Source organism: Cydia fagiglandana, chromosome 14 (genome assembly GCF_963556715.1).
Source record: "Cydia fagiglandana chromosome 14, ilCydFagi1.1, whole genome shotgun sequence".
NCBI lineage: Eukaryota > Metazoa > Arthropoda > Insecta > Lepidoptera > Tortricidae > Cydia > Cydia fagiglandana.
In genome coordinates, this window is record NC_085945.1 from 7,914,722 (window position 1) to 7,941,719 (window position 26,998).

Consider the following 26,998-nt stretch of genomic DNA (forward strand, 5'->3'; position numbering starts at 1 on the left):
CTGGTTCAATTATTATATTTCGTTGCAGATGTTCCTAAGTTTCTCAGACAATCCCCAGGATGAAGTGTTCTGGGAGCCCCTCCCCTCCCCGCGGCCGCCGCGCCGGGACAGCGGACAACTCGACAGTATTACGTCACTATAAATATTACATTTTAGGTTTTATTCTCTTCGTAAAGTTAATGTACACTGGCGTTCAAAAGTGCATGGATAGAGGCCAACCGTAATGCCTTGACGTTACGGTTGAAACGTGTCCATGCACTTTTGAACGCCAGTGTACCATCACGCTCCGCAATTGTTGAGCCATTTAAGCCTTTATAAGGCAGAGGGAATATATTTCCCATCTGATTTTGCACTTTATTTCAAAGTAATAGGGTTCAATTTTGCATAATTTCTGGCACCCTTATGCCTTATAAAGGGTTAAGGGCCTAGGTAAATTGGTTGTTCAATACTTCCGCTATGGAATGTCCAGTTTAGCTATTTTAGCTAGCGTCCGTTAAATACTTCTGCTGTGCGGATATGATGGTCGTTCTTGTCTACGTGACAGCGTGATAAAACGGTGTCCGTCACTTTCTCTCCCACGGTGTTAGAAAGTGACAGTTATTTTATCACGTGGATAAAGATGGATAAAGCTATCCATAATACGCCGGCTGATCACTGTATGAATGTGTAAGGGCCATCATATTATTATAACAAGATTTAGATACAGAGACGTCCTTTACATTATATTTAAACTGAAAATTGCTGGACAATTGTAATTATGTAAAGAGATTATTTGTTATCTTGCCTATTTGTTTGTGTTAATGTTACCAGTTTTTGACAGACATATGTTTAATTAAAATGCTATAGGTTACCTTTTTTAAGTTTACAACCTGTATTAGGTATAGGAATACACACAGGTTCGGGACATAGTTCAAAATGCAATTGACAAATAAAATAATCATTAGGTAATATTGTAGATATATGTAAGATAATTTGCAATGTAGGTATGATTTGTGATATGTAACTGTTGCTCATAAAATGACATTACCAAGTAATACGTAAATTATGTGCAATTATATATTTGAAGCGTATAGTAAAAACAAAATACGTAGTTATAATGGATAGGATATTTAATGATAATCTCCTAAAATGTTACCTATATGTTTCAGAATTAGAACTTATTGTTATATGAAGTGATTTTGACAAATAATTGAGTAATCGTAGTAACATAATGTGTCTGAACTTTTAAGTACTAAAAAACATTTCAAATTATATATTTTGCTGTTATTATCTTGAAATGTACAGAATTTAATTTTGATTTTCTTTATCGGCTCGATATTGCGTCGGCTGTCGTACATAATATTCTACAATCTATTTTGAATCTTTATTGAGTAACTAAGGATACTAAATTCAAAAACAATTGCTTCTGGGTCTCTGGAGGTATACCTAAATGTTACTTCATATTTTTCGATATAATTACTACTACTATAGTAGTATTACCATAATATACTAGTTATTTGTATAAAGTACTTCATTCCACAGAATTTAAAGATAAGTAGACAGACAAGCAGAAATAGGGTTAAGTGCAAGTGTACTTTAATAAGGTATTTTAACTGTACATAAGATGCGCGACTTAATATTAAGTATAAAGCAGTGGTTCTTAACCTTTTCAGTCCGGTCACCCCTATGACTAACTAGGGAACCTGATTTTACCCCTCCTCCCAATGGTAATAAAAAATAAAACGTGTACGTTTGTTGTATTGTTATATTAGGTTAGCTTATTACCCCCGTAAAATACCAGTTTTACCCCCACGGGGGTAATTACCCCCAGGTTAAGAACCACTGGTATAAAGTAACTATTTAGTTATTTTCCTATTGTGTCATGCTCTTTACTGTTCGAGCTGTGATATTTTAAAAGTGTTTAAGTAAATAAATATTTTATTAATGGTGTAAGGAAACTCGTGTTTTTAATTTGCGTCCATTTATTGAATATTAATATATTTATTATAATTATGTATACAATAACATCAATATAAATCACATTTAATAGTTATAGTTCGGAATTGTTTCATATAAATATGAGATCCAAATTAAATACTAGTATAGGTTTATTACAGATATTTGTAACAATTTTAGTTTTTTGTTATTTTATAGAAAATAGTAAAATTTAAGTAAGTTAAGATACAAATAGCCTAATTTTGTGCCAGATCTTGAAAAAGTCCTTAATTTATATAAATAATTTTCTTTTTAATTCACAACATAAAGAATACAAAAATAAGTAGATCGATACAGATCAATAAGTGATTTGTGCCATCACTAGGCCACTGCCAATCACAGTCGGTCGTATTCCAACAATGCTTATAAGATGTCACAGCAATTCGATACCGATCTGTCGATAGCGATCGCTGTCTTACAAGCATTGTTGGAACACGGCAAAATGTAAATTAAAATTCATTTCATTCACCATAATGGCAGCCGTTCACGGTAGCCTGTACGGCTAAGATATATTTTAATAATTTAAATATAGATTACATTGTAAAGCTTGAAATTCCTTTGACAATAGTACAGATAAATAAACGCAAATGTCACTATCGCACTAATATGGAAGAGTGATAGGGGGCTATTCATAAATTAAAAATTACGTCAAATTACGGGGGGGGGGGGTCTGGACGACGGATGGTGGTAGCATGACGTAGGAGAAACTGGGTCATTCGAAGCATGATTTTTTGATGATTTGAGGGGGAGGGGGTCAAAAATCGTTGACGTAATTTATGGACAGCCCCTAGAGGGCCTAGAGAGACATATAACTTTTCGCTGTCGAAGCGATAGCGATTGTAACCTTGGCTAGGCCAGCAGATCAGAAGTCATTCCAATACATTTTAAGTCGTCGGCATAGCTTTTTGTTAAACTTTATATTATAATTGAGTTATAAGAAGCAGGCAAGCGGTTTTTCTTGCACACGCTCTCTTTATTATACTATCTTTGTTACACTCGTTGTTGAACATAAGCTTATCTCCTTCTTTTTCGGTGTAAATACTGTTATAGCTTGCCTTTCCGCGACTAAAGAACAACTGTACAATTTGTACAATTTAAACGCCCATTACCTATCTGGAGTTATCATAAATATCATAATAGAGGCGTAATCACAATATTTCGTGTTTAGTGCTGAATGGGTGATTAATATCCAATTCTCCAATTGTTCACAAAATTTTCAATTGGCATCAAAAGAAGGGTTCCTAAGGCCGGCAGACTTCTTGAAATGCACCGCGACGAGGTCCAGTACTCGGAAAATCACGTCTTTGTTCACCTCCTTGTGGCCGAAACTCGATATGGAGAGCTTGACGGCGTCCGACAGGGCCTCTTCGCCGAATATGGACCCGAGAACTGGAACAAACAAATCAGATTAATAGAAAATCGGCCAAGTGCGAGTCGGACTCGCCCACCGAGGGTTCCGTACTTTTTAGTATTTGTTGTTATAGCGGCAACAGGAATACATCATCTGTGAAAATTTCAACTGTCTAGCTATCACGGTTCGTGAGATACAGCCTGGTGACAGACGGACGAACGGACGGACGGACAGCGGGGTCTTAGTAATAGGGTCCCGTTTTAGCCTTTGGGTACGGAACCCTAAAAATAAAGATATTATTGGCTATATATGAAGTTGTGTGGTGGGGGAAATACAAGCGTCACCAACTCCCACCCAAGTCCCATAGTAAGCTCAATAAGGCTTGTGTTGTGGGTACTACACGACGATATACATATTATACTATGTATATACATAGAAAACATCCACAACTCAGGAACAAATTGTGATGAACACACAAATAACGCCCTTACCAGGATTCGAACCCGGGACCACCTGCTTCGTAGGCAGGGTCACTACCGACTAGGCTAGAGGGCCGTTAATACATACGAGTACATATACAAATTATTTTAATCGAGTTACGCTATTTTAAACGCTCGACATGTTTCGAGTTTCGATCCGTTCCGAGGATCCTCAATCGGAGCTACGTCTGTAGCGAGTGCGCGACGGTTACTCGTTATAGACATTGTGTGTGCATGCGTGTGATTATTCGACTAAAATTACGTGAGTAACCCGTTTAAAATAACTTTATTTGACCGAGCGTCATCGAAGATCGCCGTTTCAGCTTGAACAAAAATGCTTTTGCACATTCTGATGTTCTCCTCTACAGGTCGCATTTCTGTTAGGTTGGTGTTCCATCTGTCCAGTATCTTGGTCCAATGAGTATTTGCGTCACACATGAGAGAGTGAGATGCAATGCACATTGGAAAAGTGGAATTATACCACCCTAATGCATAGGCATTTATTTGGTGTAGAAGCAACTCACCCGGTATTTTGGACATGACGACCTGACAGGTATAGTCGAGGTTGTAAGGCCTGAGGTGTGCCCGCGGGAGGTCATTGCCCTCGTCGGCCATTTTCCCAAACACCACGAACACTTGTTGTCTCAGCCACGACGCGAGCTCTTCTAACCACGCCTCGATCAGGGACTCTGCTACGTCTGGTGAAAAGTTTTTGAAATTAGAAACTTTAGACGAACATTTTTACCTGTGACAGCAGCTGTAAGTACCTATTAAATGTAGATATACTTATAGGCCCCGTGCATGAACTATAGGAGGCAGCATAGGAGCCGTAAATGTGTTTTATGCTTCTGATATAGCCCACAAGATGGCAGAATTATGCTATGCACAAAGAAACGTGCCGACGAGAACGGTAGATGGTAGAGGTACATGTGCACATATGTTTCCGATTCAGTCCACAAGATGGCAGACCCTCCAACGCCTCCAACCCTCGAATATTTTTCAGATGGGTAGGATGACTGGTGTCATGTCCATATAATTTATAACCTAAAAACGCCAAATGCCAGAAAATTTTATTGAAATGACAGCTGTCATTCTATCCATCGAATTTGGAAAATATTATACTAGAATATATACAGGCTGGGTCAAAAATAACTGCATGCGCGTTGCCAGGAAGGTTTTGGGATTAGACCTACTGAGCAACTTTTACTATGGGACCATCCCAAATATCGCGAGATAAAAAAATGGCTGTTACATACATTTTGGCTAGCCCTGTAGTAAAAATTCTTTTTCGCGATTTCGGAGTTAGTCCCATAGTAAAAGTCGATTAGTATAATCCCAAAACTTTCCTGGCAACGCGAATGCAGTTATTTTTAGCCACCATGCATAGAATAATAACCACTCAACCTAATTGTGTTTGGGTTTGTTAGAATTTCCTCGATGAGTATTAGTTGCCGTTAGCGATAAAAGCTTGAATTAGAAATGTTTTTTTTTGGCAAAAAGCTTATCGGTATCAAGGTCTGTATAACTTAATGCTCCAATGATGTTTCTCCATGTCAATGTATAGCTGTAATGATGTTAGTTCATACCGGCGAGCAGCAGCGTGGCGAGGCGGTGCGCCGCGTGGCTGCTGCCGAGCCCGGCCGCGCTCGCCAGCTGCGCCAGCGCCATGCCGCCGCCGTATACCACGCACCAATCCTCTAGCAAACAACATTTAAAAAAATAAAAATTTAGAAGAATATATAGGGACATTCTTACACAAATTGACTAAGTCCCACGGTAAGCTTAAGCTTGTGCTGTGGGTACTCAGACAACGATATATATAATATACAAATACTTAAATACATAGAAAACAACCATTACTCAGGAACACATATCTGTGCTCATCACTCATCACACAAATAAATGCCCTTACCGGGATTCGAACCCAGGACCATCGGCTTCGCAGGCAAGGTCACTACCCGCTAGGCCAGACCGGTCGTCGAACAGACATACCTATTTAAATAAATAATGGAAACTAGCGAATGTTAAGAAAGGGGGCCAGCTGCTTATTAATTTCTTTTAGTATATATCTTGTTTGTAAACAAATAAATAAATAATGACTCACTGTATATATCTTGTTTGTAAATAAATAAATAATGAAAAGCATACATCCATACTAATATTATAAAGGCGAAAGTGTGTCTATGTGTCTCTTACCTCTTCACGCTTAAGCCGCTGAAGATATGTAACTAGTTTACAAGATATATATAGTTTAAATCCCGGGTAAGGACATAGAATAATTTTTATGTCGGAAATAATTCTGTGGAATTGAAAGAGTTAATGAATTGCCTAATAATTGAAGTAAGCAATGCGCGAATTGAATGATTGCTATTTAGTACAGTCATTATAGATTTTGACCCGTGAATAATTAGTTCTTGGATTTTTTTTTCGTAGGTCCCTCGGGGGGGTCACTGGGAGTGTAAATTCAAAAAGTAGGCTGAATCAGGCTCCTGCGTATATTCGAAAAATGTTTTTTTTCCAAAAAAAACGGTTTTTCTTCAATAACTCGGCCATTCTTGATTTTACAGTAAAACCGTAAGGACAAAAATTGTAGGGAATTTGATTCTCTACAAGTTAGTCCAGTCATTATATCCAAAAAACCGACCCTTCCCGTGAATAATCAGTTCTTGGATTTTTTTTTCGTACGTCCCTCGGGGGAATCACTGGGAGTGTAAATTCAAAAAGTAGACTGAATCAGGGTCCTGTGTATATTCGAAAAACGGTTTTTCTTGAATAACTCGGTCATTTTTGATTTTACAGTAAAACCGTAAGGACAAAAATTTTAGAAAATTTGATTCTCTACAAGTTTGGTCCTCACAATTTTTCTTCTAGGATCGATAGTTTGGAAATAAAATTTGAAAAAAGCGACAAATTCAAATTATTTTCTACATCTCGTTTATTTTCAACTTTACGACATAAATGAAGAGGACTAAACTTGTAGAGAATCAAATTCTGAACAATTTTGGTTCCCACTTTCTTTCCCCCAAAATCAATATTTTAGAAATTAAACCTGAAAAACGCGACAAATTCAAAATATTATCATTATCTCCTATGTTCCACGCTTTACGGCATAAATGAAGGGAAACAAAGTTGTAGAGAATCAAATTCTGAAACAATTTTATCCTCACGGTTTTACTGTAAAATCAAAAATGACCGAGTTATTCAAGAAAAACCGGTTTTCGAATATACACAGGACCCTGATTCAGTCTACTTTTTGAATTTACACTCCCAGTGATTCCCCCGACGGACGTACGAAGAAAAATCCAAGAACTGATTATTCACGGGAAGGGACGGTTTTTTGGATATAATGACTGGACTAACTTGTAGAGAATCAAATTTCCTACAGTTTTGGTCCTTACGGTTTTACTGTAAAATCAAAAATGGCCGAGTTATTGAAGAAAAACCGTTTTTTTGGAAAAAAAACCATTTTTCGAATATACGCAGGAGCCTGATTCAGCCTACTTTTTGAATTTACACTACCAGTGACCCCCCCGAGGGACCTACGAAAAAAAAATCCAAGAACTAATTATTCACGGGTAGGGTCGGTTTTTTGGATATAATGACTGTACTAGCATTACCCAGACGCTGTATCTACTTTAGCTGCTGTCACTAATTCCACGCAGACGAAGTCGGGGGCAAGAGCTAGTATATTTATTAATAGTGTAGTCGTTCCAGTTAGTAGACATAGACATAGAACAATTTTATTCAACATCACATGAAATGACAGAGTTAACAAATAGTGTAACACATTTTACAGATAAATCTTAAATTTACACTTAAAAACTAAGAAATTGAGTTACACATCTAAGGGAGAAATATTCATGAGTGTTCAATAGGAGCTTGCCTCAGCATAATGTTGCAGTGTATTAACTACAACGCTGGTTTTCAGGCAGGAGTAGTAGACCCAGAACAAAATGGAAGGATGTAGTGCTAAAGGACATGAGTGAGTGCAAGTTATCCGAGGACGATGTCGTGGACAGGGCGAAGTGGAGAAGGTTACGCAGGAAAGCTGGCCCCACTACCATGTGGGATGGATAGCTATGAAGAGAGATAGAGGGAGAGAGAGAGAGAGAGAGAGAGAGAGAGAGAGAGAGAGAGAGAGAGAATAGTGCAGTAGTTCCGTTACCGAAGTCCTCGGGCACGATGTGTTGTCGGGTGTCGGGCGGCGCGAGCTGCTCCAGCGAGTCGAGCGCCGCGTCCACGTGCGAGTACGCGCGCCGCGACCCCACCAGCCGCGCCACCGCCCCGCCCACCTGCACGCGACACAACTATACGGTCACTCGCCACGAACTGGCCACCGGTTAGTAACTGGCCACTTGTTAGTAACTGGCCGCCTGTTAGTAACTGACCACCTGTTGGTAACTGGCCACCTGTTAGTAACTGGCCGCCTGTTACAAACTGGCCACCTATTAGTAACTGGCCACTTGTTAGTAACTGGCCACCTGTTAGTAACTGGCCACTTGTTAGTAACTGGCCACCTGTTAGTAACTGGCCACTTATAAGTAACTGGCCATCTGTTACAAACTGGCCACCTGTTAGTAACTGGCAACTTGTTAGTAACTGGCCACTTGTTAGTACTAGTCACTGCTAGTACCTGGCCACCCTACATAAAAAATGAATTCTATTCGCCTGTAAACAGAATTGATTTTAGTATAAGTTGACTAGTTATTGAAGAGTGACCAGTTATTGGAACCTTATACTAAAATGAATGCTGTTTATAGGTGAATACAATCCATTTTTAGTTAAGGGTGGCCAGTTATTGGCCGGGGGCCAGTTACTAGCGAAAAACCCTACTACTTTATTTTATTAAATATTTTGATACAGACGGCGCCCAGTAGGTCGACCCATGTAGGCCCTTTTGGCTGTGTTTTGGCGTCCTGTTGGTCGTCCTAAATACCGTTGGGCAGATAGAGTGGAGGCAGATCTCCGTGAGCTTGGCGTCGGCGAAAGCTGGCGGGATACCGCTCTGGACCGATCAAAGTGGCGTGTTCTTGTGCTGGAGGCCAAGACTCATTTTGGGTCACCGCGCCAACCAAGTAAGTAAGTATTTTGATACAGATGTAATGCATAATTATATTCCATGGTAAATTTAAAAGTGGATAATTACTGTCTTGGGTGAGACTTGAGATGAGGTCTTGGTGGCTCAGATGGCAGGCGTCGGAGTATCGATCCAGAGGCCGTGAGTTCAAGTCTCACCCAAGACAGTAATTTTTCCACTTTTAAATTTATTCTAAGTTTAATAGCATCGTTCGCAGACGTTTCTGCTTGTTAAAAATTAAAATATTCCATGGTATTTTCACGGAAACTTACGAACGTGTCTTGCTATTTCAGTCAGTCTCGGTACAAAAACTACTAAGGTTGACTGAAGTAGCATGACAAATACGAATGTTTCCGAATAAATACGATGGAAAACAATTATGCACTACATTTGTAGAACAGTATAGTAAACAAACCGATTACATACTAGGACACAAATTAAAATAAGTCATTATGTCGTCTTCAATTTCCGCGATAGTTACTGATGTAATCATTATGCCTATATTTCATACAAATAAGTCATTATAGACCGGGAGATAGTGACACATTTTACTGGGTCATTTGTACCAGTATGGCGGTTCGTCAGGGGTCTAAGCATGTAATGAAGGAAAGAAAAATGATGGTCATAGCGCTGGTACCGGCGGCCCAATCGCGTGGGCGTTAGTCGAACGTGTCGGGTAAAATACGAGTGTCGAACGATTTGTACCACAAAAATCCTCGTATTATTCGATAGTCCATAAAAAAGAAGTAGACGGTAGCGTAATGCCATACTTCTCCGGTGTGGCTTACAGCCCGCCATACTGAGGCGAACACGTTAATTAAAAAAAAACAATTCAATCATTTGTGCCAAGCTAATTTTTGCACAGGTGATCATCGTCGAGCAGCCATTCATGAACGTCACCATGCCATACTTTTCGGATGGTTCCAAATGGCCGCCATACCGCCGCAAAGGAGTTAATTTTTTTTTTATAGCTAAACGATTTGTACCAGTATTGCATTTAAATTTTTGGAAAGTATTTGATAAAATGTGACCGTTATTATAATTGCCATACTTATAGTAGGGGGAAAAAGTACTGCCATACTTGAAAAACTTATTTAACCGACACGTTTCAAAAATACGACTATGTATACGTAAAATAATTTTTTACAGCATGGCATCATCATATTCTGTTTGTTTGGATACAATTATACCTAAAAAAAAATATTTCAGTTTATAACTACGGGGCGGACGACTGTGAGACTTAAGCCAAGACTTAAAACAAAAAACAATTTTTTGACGATTTGTACCAGTATGGCATTTGGATTTTTGGAAATTGTATGATGCAATGTGACCATTATTATATTTGCCATACTTCTAATAGGGGGAAAAAGGGGCACCATACTTGAAATAAAAAAAAAAATATTGTACACATTTGCCACCTCCTACAGGTATGGCATTATGAGATTTCCATTTATGATCACACAGAAAGTCTTGAAAAAAAATTACAAGATGGTACAAATCGTTTAGCTATAAAAAAAAATCAACTCCTTTGCGGCGGTATGGCGGCCATTTGGAACCATCCGAAAAGTATGGCATGGTGATGTCCATGAATGGCTGCTCGACGATGATCACCTGTGCAAGAATTAGCTTGGCACAAATGATTGAATTGTTTTTTTTTTAATTAACGTGTTCGCCTCAGTATGGCGGGCTGTAAGCCACACCGGAGAAGTATGGCATTACGCTACCGTCTACTTCTTTTTTATGGACTATCGAATAATACGAGGATTTTTGTGGTACAAATCGTTCGACACTCGTATTTTACCCGACACGTTCCACTAACGCCCACGCGATTGGGCCGCCGGTACCAGCGCTATGACCATCATTTTTCTTTCCTTCATTACATGCTTAGACCCCTGACGAACCGCCATACTGGTACAAATGACCCAGTAAAATGTGTCACTATCTCCCGGTCTGCCTTATTAATGAATAACTTCACTCGAGTCGAGAGCACTCTGATCATCGTTTATTTTTTCGAATTGTCAAAATGATTTTACTACTATGGAATTTATATGAAACACTAGCATGTGACGTCACGATCAAATTACCTACTCTTTATAGTTTTACACAGGTTTTAAAATAGAAATTGTGTCTAACAATAACTGCTGTCTACGTTACTATATTAATCTTCTGGAGCTTTATTTCTTGCATGGTGTAAAATAATTTATTTTAAATACAGTCAAATACCCTATTGTACATTCGCCATCATATATATATGTGCGGCCAAGGTGCTCACAAATATATGAGCACGGCTCTATTGTCAGGGCGTTACAGTGCTTGTTCAGATATTGTGAACACCTTGGCCGCTCCGATATATCTGATAGCGACTGTACATAAATAAAGTCAGTGTGCTTACGCTGAGCTCGACAGAGGTGCAGACGTAGGTCCACTCCTGTAGAGGCTGCTGCGGGAGTATCTCGTCTCCTTCCGCGCCTACTGCAGTTTTTATGGAGTTGAACACGCCCGTCACCGTCCGTTGGAATAATCTGGAACAGAAATTCATTTTTAATGGCACGTATTTAACCGGTCAACTAATTAATCGAATTTGAGTAGTTTAAAAAAAATAGAAATGGGTACTAAAATCAATAGATTGTCACAGAGCCTTAAAATATATCAATATGAGACAACATTTTAATGCCGTTACAACTTTTGTTTATTTTTAAGCAGGTACCAAATATTTAGTTGGCAACTGAATTATTACATTGGAGACCATTTATGAAGCACATTTAAAAAAGAAAACGCCTATGTATTAAATAAAAAAATTAAATTCTTTTAAAGTATTTTGTTTGATGTAGTGACACGGTCAACCTAACACCGTGATAATTTAATAGTGTCATAATGATGTTGTCCCTATCACACAACTACCAGTGTAGGAGCACCAGTATAAATATTACCAAAGAGAATAGATAGTACAGAGGGCTATTGCCAAAGTAAATTTTGTAGTCACGGTACATTTACTGCCATCTATCGACACACGATTAAAACTTAAAATAAAATTGAAAATGTATAAATTAATCAAAATATGTTTACGGATAAATGATTTTTAATTTTTATTGTTCCATACTGACCCATGTTCTTTCACTGCGCTTTTTTTCAACGCCATCTAGCCGAGAATAGGCCAAAGGTATGGCGCCATCTATTCGAGAACGACTTTTTCTTGATTTCCGAGGCACGTTCTTTTCTTAGACTTTATTTATCTTATACAGAGTTATATATATCTCTGATATTACTAAGATAAGTACTCACTTGTCTAGTCTGTTGGAGGGCGTCGGTGACGAGCTCCTATCGGTCTGCATATCGTACTCGTCTGAAACAATACAATTGTCCCTATAAAAGTAACAAATTTTTAGTTTATTTATTACATCGATACAAGTTTCATGCTGTGGTAACATTTAATCAACAGAACTAGATAAAATCCCAAATGTAACAATTGTATTTTACATTCATAATATGTATGAACACAAAATAGAAATAAAAACATTTACAACATCTTAAAATAGGGTATTTGACATTTGTATGAATGGTATCAGTAGATCAGGTTTATTTAATTCGATTTACTGATAAATTTCAACATGTGTCAACAACTTTATTGTAGATTCTAAGGGTCAGGGTAATATTAATTCGCATAACGTAATACTCCTAATTCAAATTGGCATAACGTATGTTACGTATAATTTCTAAATAGCATAACTGAGTACACATAATGTTAATGCGCATGACGTTAATTGTCATAACGATTTATTATTTATTTAATCGTATGGCGATATCGTCACATAGGCAAAAATTGTATACACAGTATTTTTATTTATGGCAACATCCAAATTTTGCAACCACTGCACAACATCGGGCGTCAAGGATGACTTGGGATAAATATAATAAGCATAAAGTTACTTTGCATACTTATTAAATGGTATAAATATAAAAGGCAAATAGTAAGTAGTATGTATATGTTACCGGCTAGGGTGGCGGTGTCGACGGGCCGCGAGGAGTGGTGGCGCTGCGTGCGCCCGCGCGTCTCCTCCGCGCCCTCCCACACCACCTCGTCGCCGCTGCAACCAAACACTGTATTTAGGCCCACTTGCACCATTCCACTAACCCGGGGTTAACCGGTTAACCCTTAAGTTGCCATGGTTACCCATACAATTTGACACACGGTTAACGGTTTAACCGCTTAACCCCAGGTTAGTGGGATGGTGCAAGTGGGCCTTAGGGTCTCAACTCAACTCAATGGGGCAAGAAATTTAAATTATACATTACTACGGAGGCCGGGATGTAACGGGCTGCCGATCTAGTACATACCTATCCATACTAATATTGTGATAAGACTTCAATATAAGATTAAGTGCCAGTTGCACCAACCACATTTGACAGACTGATCAACGTCAGCCGGCGCGCCCCGGCGCTTTACTATGAAACTTTCCATACATAAAAATTTAGCGAACTCTTTAACGATACGAACAGTTTTTGCAACCGACCCTAAAACTAATTGCTATACCTACCCTGTCCGGGTTGATGTTCACATATGTGTACCTTGTATAGTTATAATGTGGTACATGATTGTAATGATTATGTAAATGATAACATGAATGAATTATTATAAATGCGAAAGTGTGTCTGTCTGTCTGTTACCTCTTCACGCTTAAACCACTGCACGGATTTAGTTTAAATTTGGCATAGAGATACTTTGAGTCCCGGGGAAGGACTGTTTTTTATGTCGGAAGTCATCCCTAAAGAGGGTGAAAAGGGGGATGGAAATGAGAAAATTTATGAATTGCCTGTTAATCGGTGTAAGCTATTTAGCATTTTATTCTCAAAATGATTTCCATTAGATTTTATCCAGACGCTATATTTACTCTAAGTTCTGGAACTAATTCCACGCGGACAAAGCTAGTAAACTATGGGTCGGTTGCACCAAACCGTCTGTCACCGTTAAAGCGTTCGCTAAATTATATTGCATGGAAAGTTTCATAGATCTCTGAAGCGTGACGTTGATCAGTTTGTTAACTGTGGTTGGTGCAACTCGTCCTATATCCCGGATATTACGAGTAAGCTAGTATCAACCGGTCCAGAGCGGTATCCCGCCAGCTTTCGCCGACGCCGAGCTCATGGAGATCGATTAAATCACGGTTGGGGGCCATTTTGGTACGTAAAAATAATAGAAATGTCTTGCATGCAGATGGTAGCCAAACACTTTGTCATAAAAGTCGAGATGGGTGTTGATATATAGGTTTTAGGGAGTGCCGATTTCGAAAATGATGACCATTTTGGAATCCAAAATGGCGGCCATGCACTATGCCATAAAAGTCGTCATGGGTGTCGTTTTATATCTGCCTCCACTCTACTCTATCTGCCCAACGGTATTTAGGGCGTGGCGTGCTCTTGTGTTGGAGGCCAAGACTCATTTTGGGTCACCGCGCCAACCAAGTAAGTAGTATCAACCAGTGCGCACCTCTGCCCGGAGCCGTTGTTCTCCGGGCTGCCCTGCCGCTGCAGCAGCGAGCGCAGCTTGGCGATGCTGGCGGACAGGTCGGCCGCCTCCTCGTACTCCGGCTCCGGAGAGTCCGTCGGCAAAGGGCCGTGGGATATTGGCTTCGGTCATCATCATCATCATCAAGCTACATTAGTCCACTGCTGGACATAGCCTTCGGTGGCTTGGCTTCGGTGCTGACGGCTAATTAAAAATCGATGTTCTTAGGGCCAGTTGCACCAAGTCGTCTGTCACCGATAAAGCGTTCGCTAAAGTATATTGTATGGGAAGTTTCATAGATAGGTGCGTGACGTTGATCAGTCTGTTAACTGTGGTTGGTGCAACTCACCCTATATCCCGGATATGAAGCTAGTATCAACCGGTGCGCACCTCTGTCCAGAGCCGTTGTTCTCCGGGCTGCCCTGCCGCTGCAGCAGCGAGCGCAGCTTGGCGATGCTGGCGGACAGGTCGGCCGCCTCCTCGTACTCCGGCTCCGGAGAGTCCGTCGGCAAAGGGGCGTGCGGTATTGGCTTCGGTGCTGACGGCTAATCAAACATTGATGAGCTTAGTTTCCAAATGTCTACGAACATTTTAATGATAAAGATAATTTATTTGTCAAACATGAGTAAAGTAATATAGAGATGTTCCTGTACAAAATTTTACGTGCCAGCTCCATATAAAAAAAGTATTTTGTTAAAAAAAATCGCTTCTGATACAAAAAACCCAAGCACAAAACAAAATTGACACAGTTGACGTTGTTTTATCACAGAGTTCCCATGGCCACCTCATGTCTCCATCATATTGCATTGGTTTATCTTAAGACCTCACACACGCACGCGCGCACGCACGCACGCACGCACACGCACGCGTATGTTAAATAATTAACTATATATGTAATAAATACGCACCACGCTGTCTTGCGACACCACACGATGTTGCTTTACCAACGAGGGAGCCACGGTTGCTCCATTGTCTTCTGCAACGTATAAATTAGCAAAAATGAATGTACGGATAACATTAGGATTGATATGTTGGCGAGTTACCACCATTACGTATAGTAAGCAAAACTATTAGCTTAGCACCCTGCTTACATATATGTATACAAATATATAGTTTTGCTGACTGTATATTATTATATTGGAATGAACAACAATAGTATGAAACAAGCCATCACAATTACGCATTTTTAAAAGAAAAAATCATGTTAATTTTGTGCCAAAATATTTAATTACGTCCAGTTTTTATGGTGTGTTTTAGAACTATGTTCGTGATTTTATTTTATCGAGCGGAAGTTCTTTATTCAGGTTTCCAATCAATGAAGTTACTAGAGAAAGGCCTCAAGATGGCTATTCACATTTTTCGGCAACCGTATTATCACTACACTCGTATGTTTGTGTGTTTGTATGTTCGCGATAAACTCAAAAACTACTGAACGTTTGTTAACCCGTGCGAAGCCGGGGCGGGGCGCTAGTGATCGCGAAAACTCTGCTGTCTGGATCTACTGCACCATAAAGGTTAAATGTACTGACCTCTTTGTATGACAGACGAAATGATAGGTTCCCTCTGGGCCAGCTTTCTGCTCTCTGTGGGCGAATTCCGCTCGCTCTTGTCCTTCAGATGTGATGGTGACTTGTCCTGGTGACATACGCAAACAGCATGGAACGGTGAATATTTGGGACTCAAATTTACAATTGTAATATCGCAATTACGGTCAGGTGGTGTAAAAGAAATATAGTTTATTTTGCTTGGTGCAAGCGAAACCGTATGATGAAAGTCCTTCCGTACGTATTTCACTAACTTTATTTATGCATTAATTTTATTATATTAACATTTAATTGGATGGTGTTTAGCAAAAATGTCAACTTTAAGCGTCAATTTTTTGAGTTGACATCTTATTGATAAATGAATGTGGGTTGACACATTATTGCTTATCAGCACCCAATTAGGTTTTAATATTTTTCTGTATCTCTGTATATTTTACCTACCTATACATGGGTTTGGCTTGTCCCATAGTTTCTCTTATACCACCTAAACTTTGGGCGTTCGCTAGCGTAAGCGGATGCACAGAGCGGGCGCACGCACGCGGGTGCCATTGTAGGTAAAATCCGTCGCACGCGTCCGCGCCAATTAGCAACCCTCATACTATTTTTCGTTAACCCGCTCCGTGCAACCGCGCCAGCTAGCGGACGCGGGGACGCCTCTATTGGTAATGAATGAATGAAAATCTTTATTTCAGGCAACTAGTGGCCCATACATAAATACCTTAAAACTAGCATACATATTATAAAAATATATTTTAAAACTAAACACTACAAATCACATTATGGCTGCGATGCATTACGCAACCCCGCAGTGTCAGGGAGCCGGCCGCGGAACCGCCGAAACTTGACACCCTTCGGCCAAAACTCCTCCTCGCCTTACCTGCGAATCGTCACTCAGGCCTGTGAACCGCAGCCCTTTCTTCAGCCCCGCGATCCCGAAGTCCAGCAGCCCCTCCATCATGCCCGCGGCCTCGTCCTGCGACACCAAACCTTATCACCCAACACATACGACTCATTTCACATTGACACCGACAGCGGACTTATTCATGCGCCCGAATGTGCTTGTATTCGCAGTGTTACTCGAAAAGTTATCCTTATCACCCAACACATACGACTCATTTCACATTGACACCGACAGCGGACTTATTCATGCGCCCAAATGTGTCTGTATTCGCAGTGTTACTAGAAAAGTTATCCTTATCACCCAACACTTAAGATTAATTTTGCATTACCAACAGCACAAAACACCACAACCAATCTAAAGGACCCTTAGCACAAGGAATTTCGTACATTAAAGAATAAGAATAAAGATCATTTATTTCAGTTAATAATGATCTTTATTCTTTCTTTATTCTAACATTGACCCGCCTATTCCTATCTCTATCGCACGCGCGTAAATATATTGTTGTCCCGCCCATGATGACGGCGTTCAATGACACTGTGAGAGCGGTATAGCAATATATATATGCGCGTGCGATAGTGCCAGGATCAGGTGACTCAATGTACGAAGTTCCACGTGCGAAGCGTCCTTCCTTTACTGTTAATTTTAATAGGTAATAACTCTGACAATCATTATTCACACATATTCATTGCCCACTACATAGTAATTAGTTTCTTTGTGATTTATTAGGAGTGGCCAATTACAATGCAGTGGCCAATAATTATAGCAGTGACCCTATACATTCATAGGTACATATAACTTGTGTATCGAGGACGTGCAACTACAATCTATCTCTCCATGCAAAATTATGCCAGTCGGACATAAGACATTCAAGGGACATTCAACAATTAGGGGTCAACCATTAATTACGTCACACGAATTTCTAGGTTTTTTGACCCCTCCCCCCTCCTTGACACACTTGGTCACATTTGGCAAACCCCTCCCCCCTAGTGTGACGTCACATTTTTTCTACGAAATCGCCAAATCGAATTAAGTAAGTACCTAAGTATTATTAATATTTTATCAAAATATTTTTGACGATATAAATATTAGTAATTTTATAACCTAAAACTGCTTAGAAAAGATAATTAAACGAATAAAAACGATTATCCTTTTAAGAACTTGTTATTTAAATGTACAGCGGATAAAATAATTAAAAAAAAATTCGGTTACTGATGAAGTTAAAGTGACGTCACAAAGTTTGTGTCTCCCCCCTCCCCCATGTCACAATATGTCACATTTTCTTGACCCCCTCCCTCCCCTTAAACGTGTGATGTAATTAATGGATGACCCCTTAGGGAAATACCGAGTGACCTGTAGCGAGCTTTAGATACCCCATCCACTGTATTTATCTCATTAACAGGCGTGTTATAGTTGCGCTAATCGCTCTTGACAAGACATGATAGCATGTCATATCATGCTCGATAAGTGGTTACGCCTGTTGCTGTTTCAAGGGAAAACTAAACTAATACTTAGTCGTAGAAAGTCAAAATCGCATCATTATTAAATCAATTTCATATTAGTATTAGACCCCAGGCTCCCATGAGCCGTGGCAAAATGCCGGGATAACGCGAGAAATATACTAGAGATATTTAATTAAAAAAAAATATTGTATTACATATTTTTCCATTTATGTGACTTTCCATTGGTCAATCTATTAGTTCAGTAGTCTGTGGTAATAGTATACACCAAAAAGCCATTGTGAAAGTAGTGCATTCAAATATATAATTATACTAAGTAACGCTATAGCTCTCAATACCTATGTATCTAAATACTTACCGTCATTCGGTGTGAATAGGGATGGTGGGGATGAATAGGGGTAAAACCTGGAATGAGATTAATTGATAATTTCTTAAAAACTACCTACACTGTTATGCGATTGAAAATATTAGTAGATTTTGAATGATACATGGTGTTGGTAGTTTTATCAAATTATCAGGTAATCCCTTACCAGGTTTAATCCCTATTCACCCCCGCCATCCATATTCACCCCGGTTGACGGTACAGACAGACGGACAGTTATTTAGATACCGATATGCACTTGCACGCTCACAGTAACTTTTCGGATTTAGCTTTAGGAAAGAAAAAGAGAGATCGGCCAATCGGATTTCTTATTTTAGAATCCGCCAAATCCTAAACCAGAGCAAGTGACGCCGCAACAGAAGACTGCGTCACGAAAATGATTTTTTAGTTTTAAGATTTTTATTATTGTATATATATATATATATATCATCATCATCATCATTTCAACCTATTTACGTCCCACTGCTGAGCACAGGCCTTCTCTCATGTGCGAGAGGGCTTGGGCTATAGTCCCCACGCTAACCCAATGCGGATTGGGGACTTCACATACACCTATGAATTTCTTCGCAGATGTATGCAGGTTTCCTCACGACGTTTTCCTTCACCGAAAAGCTAGTGGTAAATATCAAATGATATTTCGTACATAAGTTGCGAAAAACTCATTGGTACGAGCCAGGATTTGAACCCGCGTCCTCCGGATTGAAAGTCAGACGTCATATCCACTCGGCCACCACTGCTTGTATATATATATATATATATATGTTAGTTTGTAACTATGTATGGGCCTTAGTTGCCTGAAAATAAATGCCTTGATTGATTGATTGATTACACCCCTCTTATTGCGTCGCGTCGTGGGTTAAAAATTCTCAAGAGCTTCCATACAAAAGATAAATGTATATAGTCTATTTAGACTTCGAAGGTCAAAGCAACACGACTCCGCTGGCTTGGTCACCTGGAGAGGATGGGGGAGGATCGTGCTGTGAGAAGAGCGTATGTGGAGCACCCGGGCGGAAAACGTCCGTCTGGGCGTCCCAGATACCGCTGGAGTGACGAAGCCCAAAAAGACCTGTCCGCCCTCGGAATACCCAACTGGCGTGAAGTGGCGCAGAATAGGGCAGAATGGCGCTCTCTTGTGTCAGAGGCCAAGATCCTCTTTGGGTCACTGAGCCAGTGATGTATGTATGTATGTAGACTTCGAAGGTACATCTTGTATAAAATAAATCCGATCAACCGATCTCAAGCATAGAGAAGCGACAGAACGTGCGTGGACTAACATTGGGCCGGACATCTAGTGAGGGCATGGGGACCTGTAGGCCTCCTATCTTGGTCTTGGCCGAGTGCTGCAACTCCTTCAGCAGTTCCACGGGCTTCGGGCTGTGCTCTTTTTTAACTGGGCTGTCTTTTGGTGGGCTATCTCGATCCAGGTCTAGTGTTTCTTCTTCGCCTGAAAATAAGTTAGTTTTAGACATTGACGTATATCTCGTGACGGGCCTTACGGGCAATAAAAATCTAGTACCATTTTCATAGCCAGTCAATGCCAGCCAATCGTGCAGTCTAACGCAACTAGTTGCGACCAATCGGGCGCGTGATGCGAATTCGTCAACCAATCGCGTTGTAGCGGTGTCATACCACTGTACTAGCCCCATTCATGCCCTATTCTTATTGCCCGTAAGGCTAGTCCTGAGATATACGACGGCAAAATACGACCAGACAGAGCTATGCAACGATATCACGCTCGCACTGTGAAAACCAGGAACCGTTACCGGTATAGCTAAAAATCAAAATATCTCATAGCTTTCACATTATTTTTTTGGATATTATAGGATAGTATTTAGGTAAAGATAATTATTGATCAGATTAGCTAAATTAAGTGCATAAACAACAAAGATACCGAAATTGAATATGAATACCGGTTAATTTGTATGAAAAATTTACCGGTATTCGGTCCTTGGTGAAAACAACATCTGTGTGATAGTTGAACCGGCTAAAGTTACTAAAAAATGGAGTTTATAGAAGAATTTGAGTGAGTTTTACAAGACTGCACTCAAAAGCCTTAGTCTTTTATTTACGAGCTGTATGAACGCGACCGCTTGTATCAGTGGCTCCCACGATTACGACCAGTAGGTACTTGTATAAATATTGACTAAAACATACTATACTATTATAATACAAAATGATGTAATATACATACAACTAGTTTGTGCCAAATCGTAGCATTTAGCAACGTAGCAAGTAAAATTGGACCTATGTTGACGACCAGTCTGGCCTAGTGGGTAGTGACCCTGCCTGTGAACCCGATGGTCCTAGGTTCGAATCCCGGTAAGGGCATTTATATGTGTGATGAACACAAATATTTGTTCCTGAGTCATGGGTGTTTTCTATCTATATAAATATGTATATCGTCGCCTAGCACCCATATCACAAGCTTTGCTTAGTTTTGGGTTAGGTTGATCTGTGTAAGATGTCCCCCCATATTTATTTATTTATGTGTGACCTTGCGCGCTTTATAAACGCTTCGTAATGCGGTATTATCTTACCAAACCAAAGAGGCAGGTCCTTGCTAGTGGTGTCGGGGGGACTGTGGTCCACCGGCTCGGGGTCTGGCCACAGGCGGCCTACCACGCCGCCGTCCAAGCTCGCCAGCAGGTCCTGGCCCATGCTGATGCATTGGAGGTCCATGTCCGTGTCCCAGGTTTTTACGCTGCCTGTTGAACAAAATGAATTGTAAGCTTCAAGTGGAAAGGCAAAAGTGATATTTAAACTCGCTACTTTTTTATTGTATAAACGCTGTATAAATATTTCGTACGTAAGTGTGACAGGGAGGGAACACGTCGAACGTGGTTCGCGGTAGGCCCTCAGCATAGGACGAACGCCATGTCTTGTTACGGCGTACTAGATGTCCATGTGAATAATATATGTAGAGGTTTACCTTCCACAATACGGTCATAGATCTTGACCTCGCGCTGGCGGCCGCGGCGCTGGCGCAGTACCGGCGCGTCTGCTGCGGGCAGCATCGCAGCACCTTCTATCACTGCTTCTGTGTCTTGCACGAATGGTGTGCTGAGGTCTTCAGTAATATCTATGCACATGTGAATATAGAGATCAGTAAATAATTGACCTGTTGTAAACTGAAATAAATGTCATATACTAAGAAAAAGTAACCAAGGCCTCCAGTGCCCCAGGCTGAAATCGAACCAGCGTCCTGCCAGGCCTATGGAACTCTCCGCGCGAGCTCGAATTTATACCTACGAATCTGCTCCCGTTCACGGTAGAAAAGCAAGCCAGTTGGTTGCCACGCGCGCTCACGTACGCACGTCATCACCGCGCGCCGCACTGTCAATTTTTCGATAGTTACAAGCTACGTAGTAGGTACCTATAGTCCGTTTTTTTTAGCATTAGAAAGAACTTAGCAGAAGTAAGCTTGTGGTTCCAAATCCGGCACTTTTAGCGGTAATAATTTGAAGTAAAAAATATGTATTGACCATGCTTCATTAGATAATTCAATAATTATTAACAATTAAAGAGCCTGATAAAAACTGCACGCTTGCTTCTGTGGAGTTCTTTCTAATGCCAAAAAAAAACGAACTATACCTATTAATTTCTTTAATTAAACATGTAATGTTTATTATATATGATAAATATATAGTTTTAGATATCTATCTATTTGAAATAGGTAGCAAATTTTTAATTTATTTTGGTAAATGTTTATTTTAACGACAGTAAGTTAACTTATTTACACCGGAAAGTGCCTACTCATTTTTGCTCTGGTTAACTTATAATTAATTACCTGTATTCATGGTGTTTCTATTATTTATCTTTATTGTGTAACATTAATCTCTATCTGGTTTTAAATTACACGAAGTTTTAAAACTAATTCTTGGTGGGATTATTGCGCGGTTTATAAAACGACGTAAGCAGTGGTTACTGCAGGGACATATGACCTTTTAAAATGACTATTTCGCAAACACTAACGCATAATCGGAATATTAGGTATAATTTAAGATTTAGCTTTCCTTTTATTTCACTCCGCTGTTTAAGTATCTAGGTATTTATTTATCATTTCTAAGCGTCAGCAACCCTAGCGCCGTGCCGGTGCGCGCGGTGCGGGGAGCGGCGCCTTGAAGGTCACTCCATTGTATTTTTGTGTAGGTATCAAAATGGTAGGTATTTGCGTTTTGTTTGAGAAATAAGTATCTGTTCGTAAGAACTATTATATAATCTGTGGTCCTGCGTCGATTCCAGCCTGGGGCACTGGAGGCCTTGGTCACTTTTTCTTAGTATATGACATTTATTTCAGTTTATAATTTATATAGTAGTGTTTCTACTTGATAAAAACAAATTAAAATATTTTCTGAAAATAATTTAATTTGTTCAAATACTTCATAGAATTGACCTGTTGCATTCAAAGCGCCATACTAGTGCTGTAGTATAGCTTTACATATTGAATAATTTAAGTCAGAAGCTAAAATTAGTGTAGTTTTATGATATCCAGCAGCGCCATCTACAGTGTTGATTTAAATATGGAACTGTGGTGTTCCAAATATGTTTTTGATATGAATCGCTGTCATGTCGTTCTGTCTCACAATAAATAGTCTTCGGTTAACATGCACGTATTTTATTAATAATAGGTTATGGGCCCAGCACGCTTCTTTAATACATTCAGAAATGCTAATATATTCCGATTCACAACTGCTCAATGACACGCTATTCTGCTTTTTACTGCACCATGAAACTACACTGCCAGAAAAAGTGAAACAAAATCCTGAATAGGACCTCCTATCAAGAACATTACTGCCCCAGTCAGCGTCAACAAACCCGGTAAGCTTTGAATCAGACTCACTACTATACCTGAGGCAATAGTGTTTTGTAGTGTATAAATATGTAAATGCAAGAATGTAGTTATGTAAATTTTAACACATGAAAGATTCTTTACACTATTTTCTTTTACAATTATAGGTAACAGGGTCCCCAGTCAGGCCTATGGAACTCTCCGCGCGAGCTCGGATTTATACCTACGAATCTGCTCCCGTTCACGGTAGATAGGCAAGCCAGTTGGTTGCCACACGCGCTCACGTACGCACGTCACCGCGCGCCGCACTGTCAATTTTTACGATAGTTACAAGCTACGTAGTAGGTGCCTACCTTCTATTGAATTTCTTTAACTAAACATGTAGTGTTTATTATGTAAATAAATAAATAAATAATAATTATTTTAACGACAGTAAGTTAACTTACTTAACTTTACACCGGAAAGTGCCTACTCATTTTTGCTCTGGTTAACTTATAATTAATTACCTGTATTGATGGGGTTTCTATTATTTTTCTTTATAGTATAACATTAATCTCTATCTGGTTTTAAATTACACGAAGTTTTTAAACTAATTCTTGCTGGGATTATTGCGCGGCTTATAAAACGGCGTAAACACTGCGGTTACTGCAGGGACATATGACCTTTTAAAAAGACTATTTCGCAAACACTAACGCATAATTGGAATTGGAATATTAGGGTATAATTTAAGATTTAGCTTTCCTTTTATTTCACTCCGCTGTTTACGTAGGTATTTATTTATCATTTCTAAGCGTCAGCAACCCTAGGGTTGTGCCGGTGCGCGCGGTGCGGGGAGCGGCGCGTTGAAGGTCACTCCATTGTATTTTTGTGTAGGTATCAAAACGGTAGGTATTTGCGTTTTGTTTGAGAGATAAGTATCTGTTCGTAAGAACTATTATATAATCTGTGCCCCAGTGACAGATGTATTATTTCAAAATTTGATAAATACTAAAAATGTACTCTTATCTGCAGTGAAAGTTAATGATACCAATAAATTTAATTAGCCTCACAATTATATTAGGCTTATTAGAAGCTAATCGTAATTTACATTTGACCTAGTTCATAAGGTAATGAGAATAAGATTATGTTCATTAACAGTTTTAAAAATTCTATTACTATTTCTAGGAAAAAATGTGCTGGAGGAGTATGGAAGGCTTTAGTTGGAGAGACAGGATAACGAATGAGGAGATGCTAGAGCGAATGAAAGGAGAGCTATCCTGAAAACTATTGCAAATAGACGCGGAAAAAGGATTGGACATTTAATATGACACAACCTCTTCTTTGTGTCCAAGTGGGCAGCAATGGAGGAGGCCTTTACCCACTAGGGATTCATTAGTAAAACACATATTATAAGTCATAGTTTTACTTTTTAAATTTTTTTATGTAAACACTTTACAATGAATAAAGGGCTTTTTATTTTTATTTTATTTTATTTTATAACCTCTTCTTTAAAACTATCCCAGGATAAGACGTAAGCTTTTTTTAACAAGTGTAAGAAAAAATAGGGGTCAAGTTGAATCAAAAAGTCACAGAGCTGGCGCAAGATAGGAATTTAGGTGGAAAGCTGGAAGATACTCCACTGACAAGAGAATATCTCTTAAGTTAATAATGATGAGAAAAAATTATATATCGTTATAAATAAAATCAAACTTACCTCTTTGTAATATAGGTGCTGCACTATTAGTCGCAATTGTAGACAATACTGATTCAATCGTCGTCTCACTTTCCTTCTCCACTACCTCCGGCTCTTCTACTTTCTCAACCACTTCTTCAATCTCTGCTTTATCTATGATATTCAACAACTTATCATTGATCCAAACAGGATCTGCCAACGTACCATCAATAAATGTATCAAGCTTTTTTGACAAGATACGGACTAGTAATTCAGAATGTGGCGTGTCCCAAAGCTCCCACGGGACAAGATCTTTTAATATAATCCTTAGAATATTGGTGCAGTGTTCACCCGACTCCAGTTTCTTTTCAAATATCGGGTGAGTTTCCTTGTAAAGGGACTCTATAGAGCTTGTCGGTGATTTTTCATGTCTTTTCAGAGTTTTTCTGTACTCTCTTAAGTGGCTGGTTAATATTGAGCAGGTGTCTATAAATACGTCTTTGGTTTCAATTTTGTTGCAGATCTAAAAGTAAAGAAGTTTTAAACGGAGAGTGTAATCAATTTATCACTTAATATTTTAACTTCAAGACCACAGCTAGGCTTCATACTTTTAATGGACTGGATTGTCTGGATTTAGGCACTTTTTCCATGCTGAATTGCCAGACAGCCATAGTTTGGTGACCACTGTACAACTTTATGGTGTGGGATCTTCAAAGACTCAAATGGGGTGTCCCATAGTAATAAGCATTTTTAATTATTGTTACCAGACAAACTGTTTAAATGATTTACCATTTTTTTTTGATATCTTGTAAACTCAGTATTTTAATTTACAATTTTGCAACTATTGCTAAATAGAATCTCATTAAATTTTCGCAACATTATACCTCTACTTAGTCTAGTAAAGTTATTGGATAGGTACATATTACAACGCAATGTCAATACTATTAATGTTAGTAATATTTAGGACATACCTTGAAAGTTTTTTCAATCATTTGATCCAGCAAATGCTTGCAGGCAAACGGAAATCCAATTTCTTGTGAAATATACGGCTCATACCATGACGACACCAATTTCTTCTGCAGCACAGTCGAAATCACACTCAGCTCGTTCGTGTCATATTCCTTTCCTTCTTCAAAATCAGGAGATCTAACCCTCTTCTTGACTTGCGGTAAAAACCGTTTTAGAAATATAAACTGGGGATAATCCTTGAATAAACCTTCTAAGTCATATTTGATAGGCTTATTCATATGCAATAACCACTGGATAAACTTAAAACTAAACGATATTGAGAGGATAAATACTAAAATAATGTATAAGGGAAACCATATTCCGGTAATTGGGGATATGTTCGTCACGCAGTTGAGAAATATGCAAATAACACATACGCCACACGAAAAAAGAGTTACGCATTCTAACAAATTTCTTTTTAACAACATTTTAATTTAATATACACCGAAATTTGTAATAAGTAGAACGCAGAATAACTGGTTTGTTTATTGATTTTTGCGAAATCCTCGTACGTCAGAGGAATGTCAAGCATGTGTCAAATCTGTCAAACGCAACAGCTGACATTAACGGAGCTATTCGAGGTCAGTTTAAATTAGTTACGGCACTAAATTATTTTTTTTAAATTGAGGATTATATACTTGGTCAACCAGATCTTGTCAGTAGAAAAAGGCGGCAAATTTGAAAATTGTAGGCGCGAAGGGATATCATCTCATAGAAAATTTGAATTTCGCGCCTTTTTCTACTGACAAGATTTGCTTGACCGTCTATATATAATATATGATGCATTTCATAATAAATATTATAATCAGATGTTTCACATATCTAACTTTCTAGACAGGATCAGTAACGAAAGGTTTTATTTATACTTCAATAACAGCAACG

The 26,998-nt window shown here is 39.1% G+C and overlaps 2 protein-coding genes across 2 annotated transcripts in view; one reads left to right on the top strand and one right to left on the bottom strand.

Annotated features, from left to right (window-relative positions):
• The window catches only part of LOC134670678 (uncharacterized), a 142,285-nt gene extending 140,348 nt beyond the window's left edge, over positions 1-1,937 (top strand). The window contains exon 69 of the mRNA XM_063528494.1: positions 29-1,937. Within this exon, the coding sequence (XP_063384564.1) occupies positions 29-142 (114 nt within the window). The 3' untranslated portion in view covers positions 143-1,937. The remainder of the gene's footprint in view (positions 1-28) is intronic.
• LOC134670637 (uncharacterized) lies at positions 516-26,630 on the bottom strand. The gene is made up of 16 exons (XM_063528446.1): positions 26,080-26,630; positions 25,151-25,631; positions 21,598-21,747; positions 21,206-21,373; positions 19,943-20,112; positions 16,806-16,901; positions 15,914-16,019; positions 15,293-15,360; positions 14,775-14,929; positions 12,872-12,966; positions 12,164-12,224; positions 11,274-11,403; positions 7,970-8,096; positions 5,391-5,501; positions 4,329-4,502; positions 516-3,363 (listed from the first exon to the last, which is right to left on the bottom strand). The coding sequence occupies exons 1-16, from the start codon at positions 26,542-26,544 to the stop codon at positions 3,191-3,193; spliced, it is 2,730 nt and encodes a 909-aa protein (XP_063384516.1). The 5' UTR covers positions 26,545-26,630; the 3' UTR covers positions 516-3,190.
• Between the last annotated feature and the right edge of the window lie 368 nt (positions 26,631-26,998).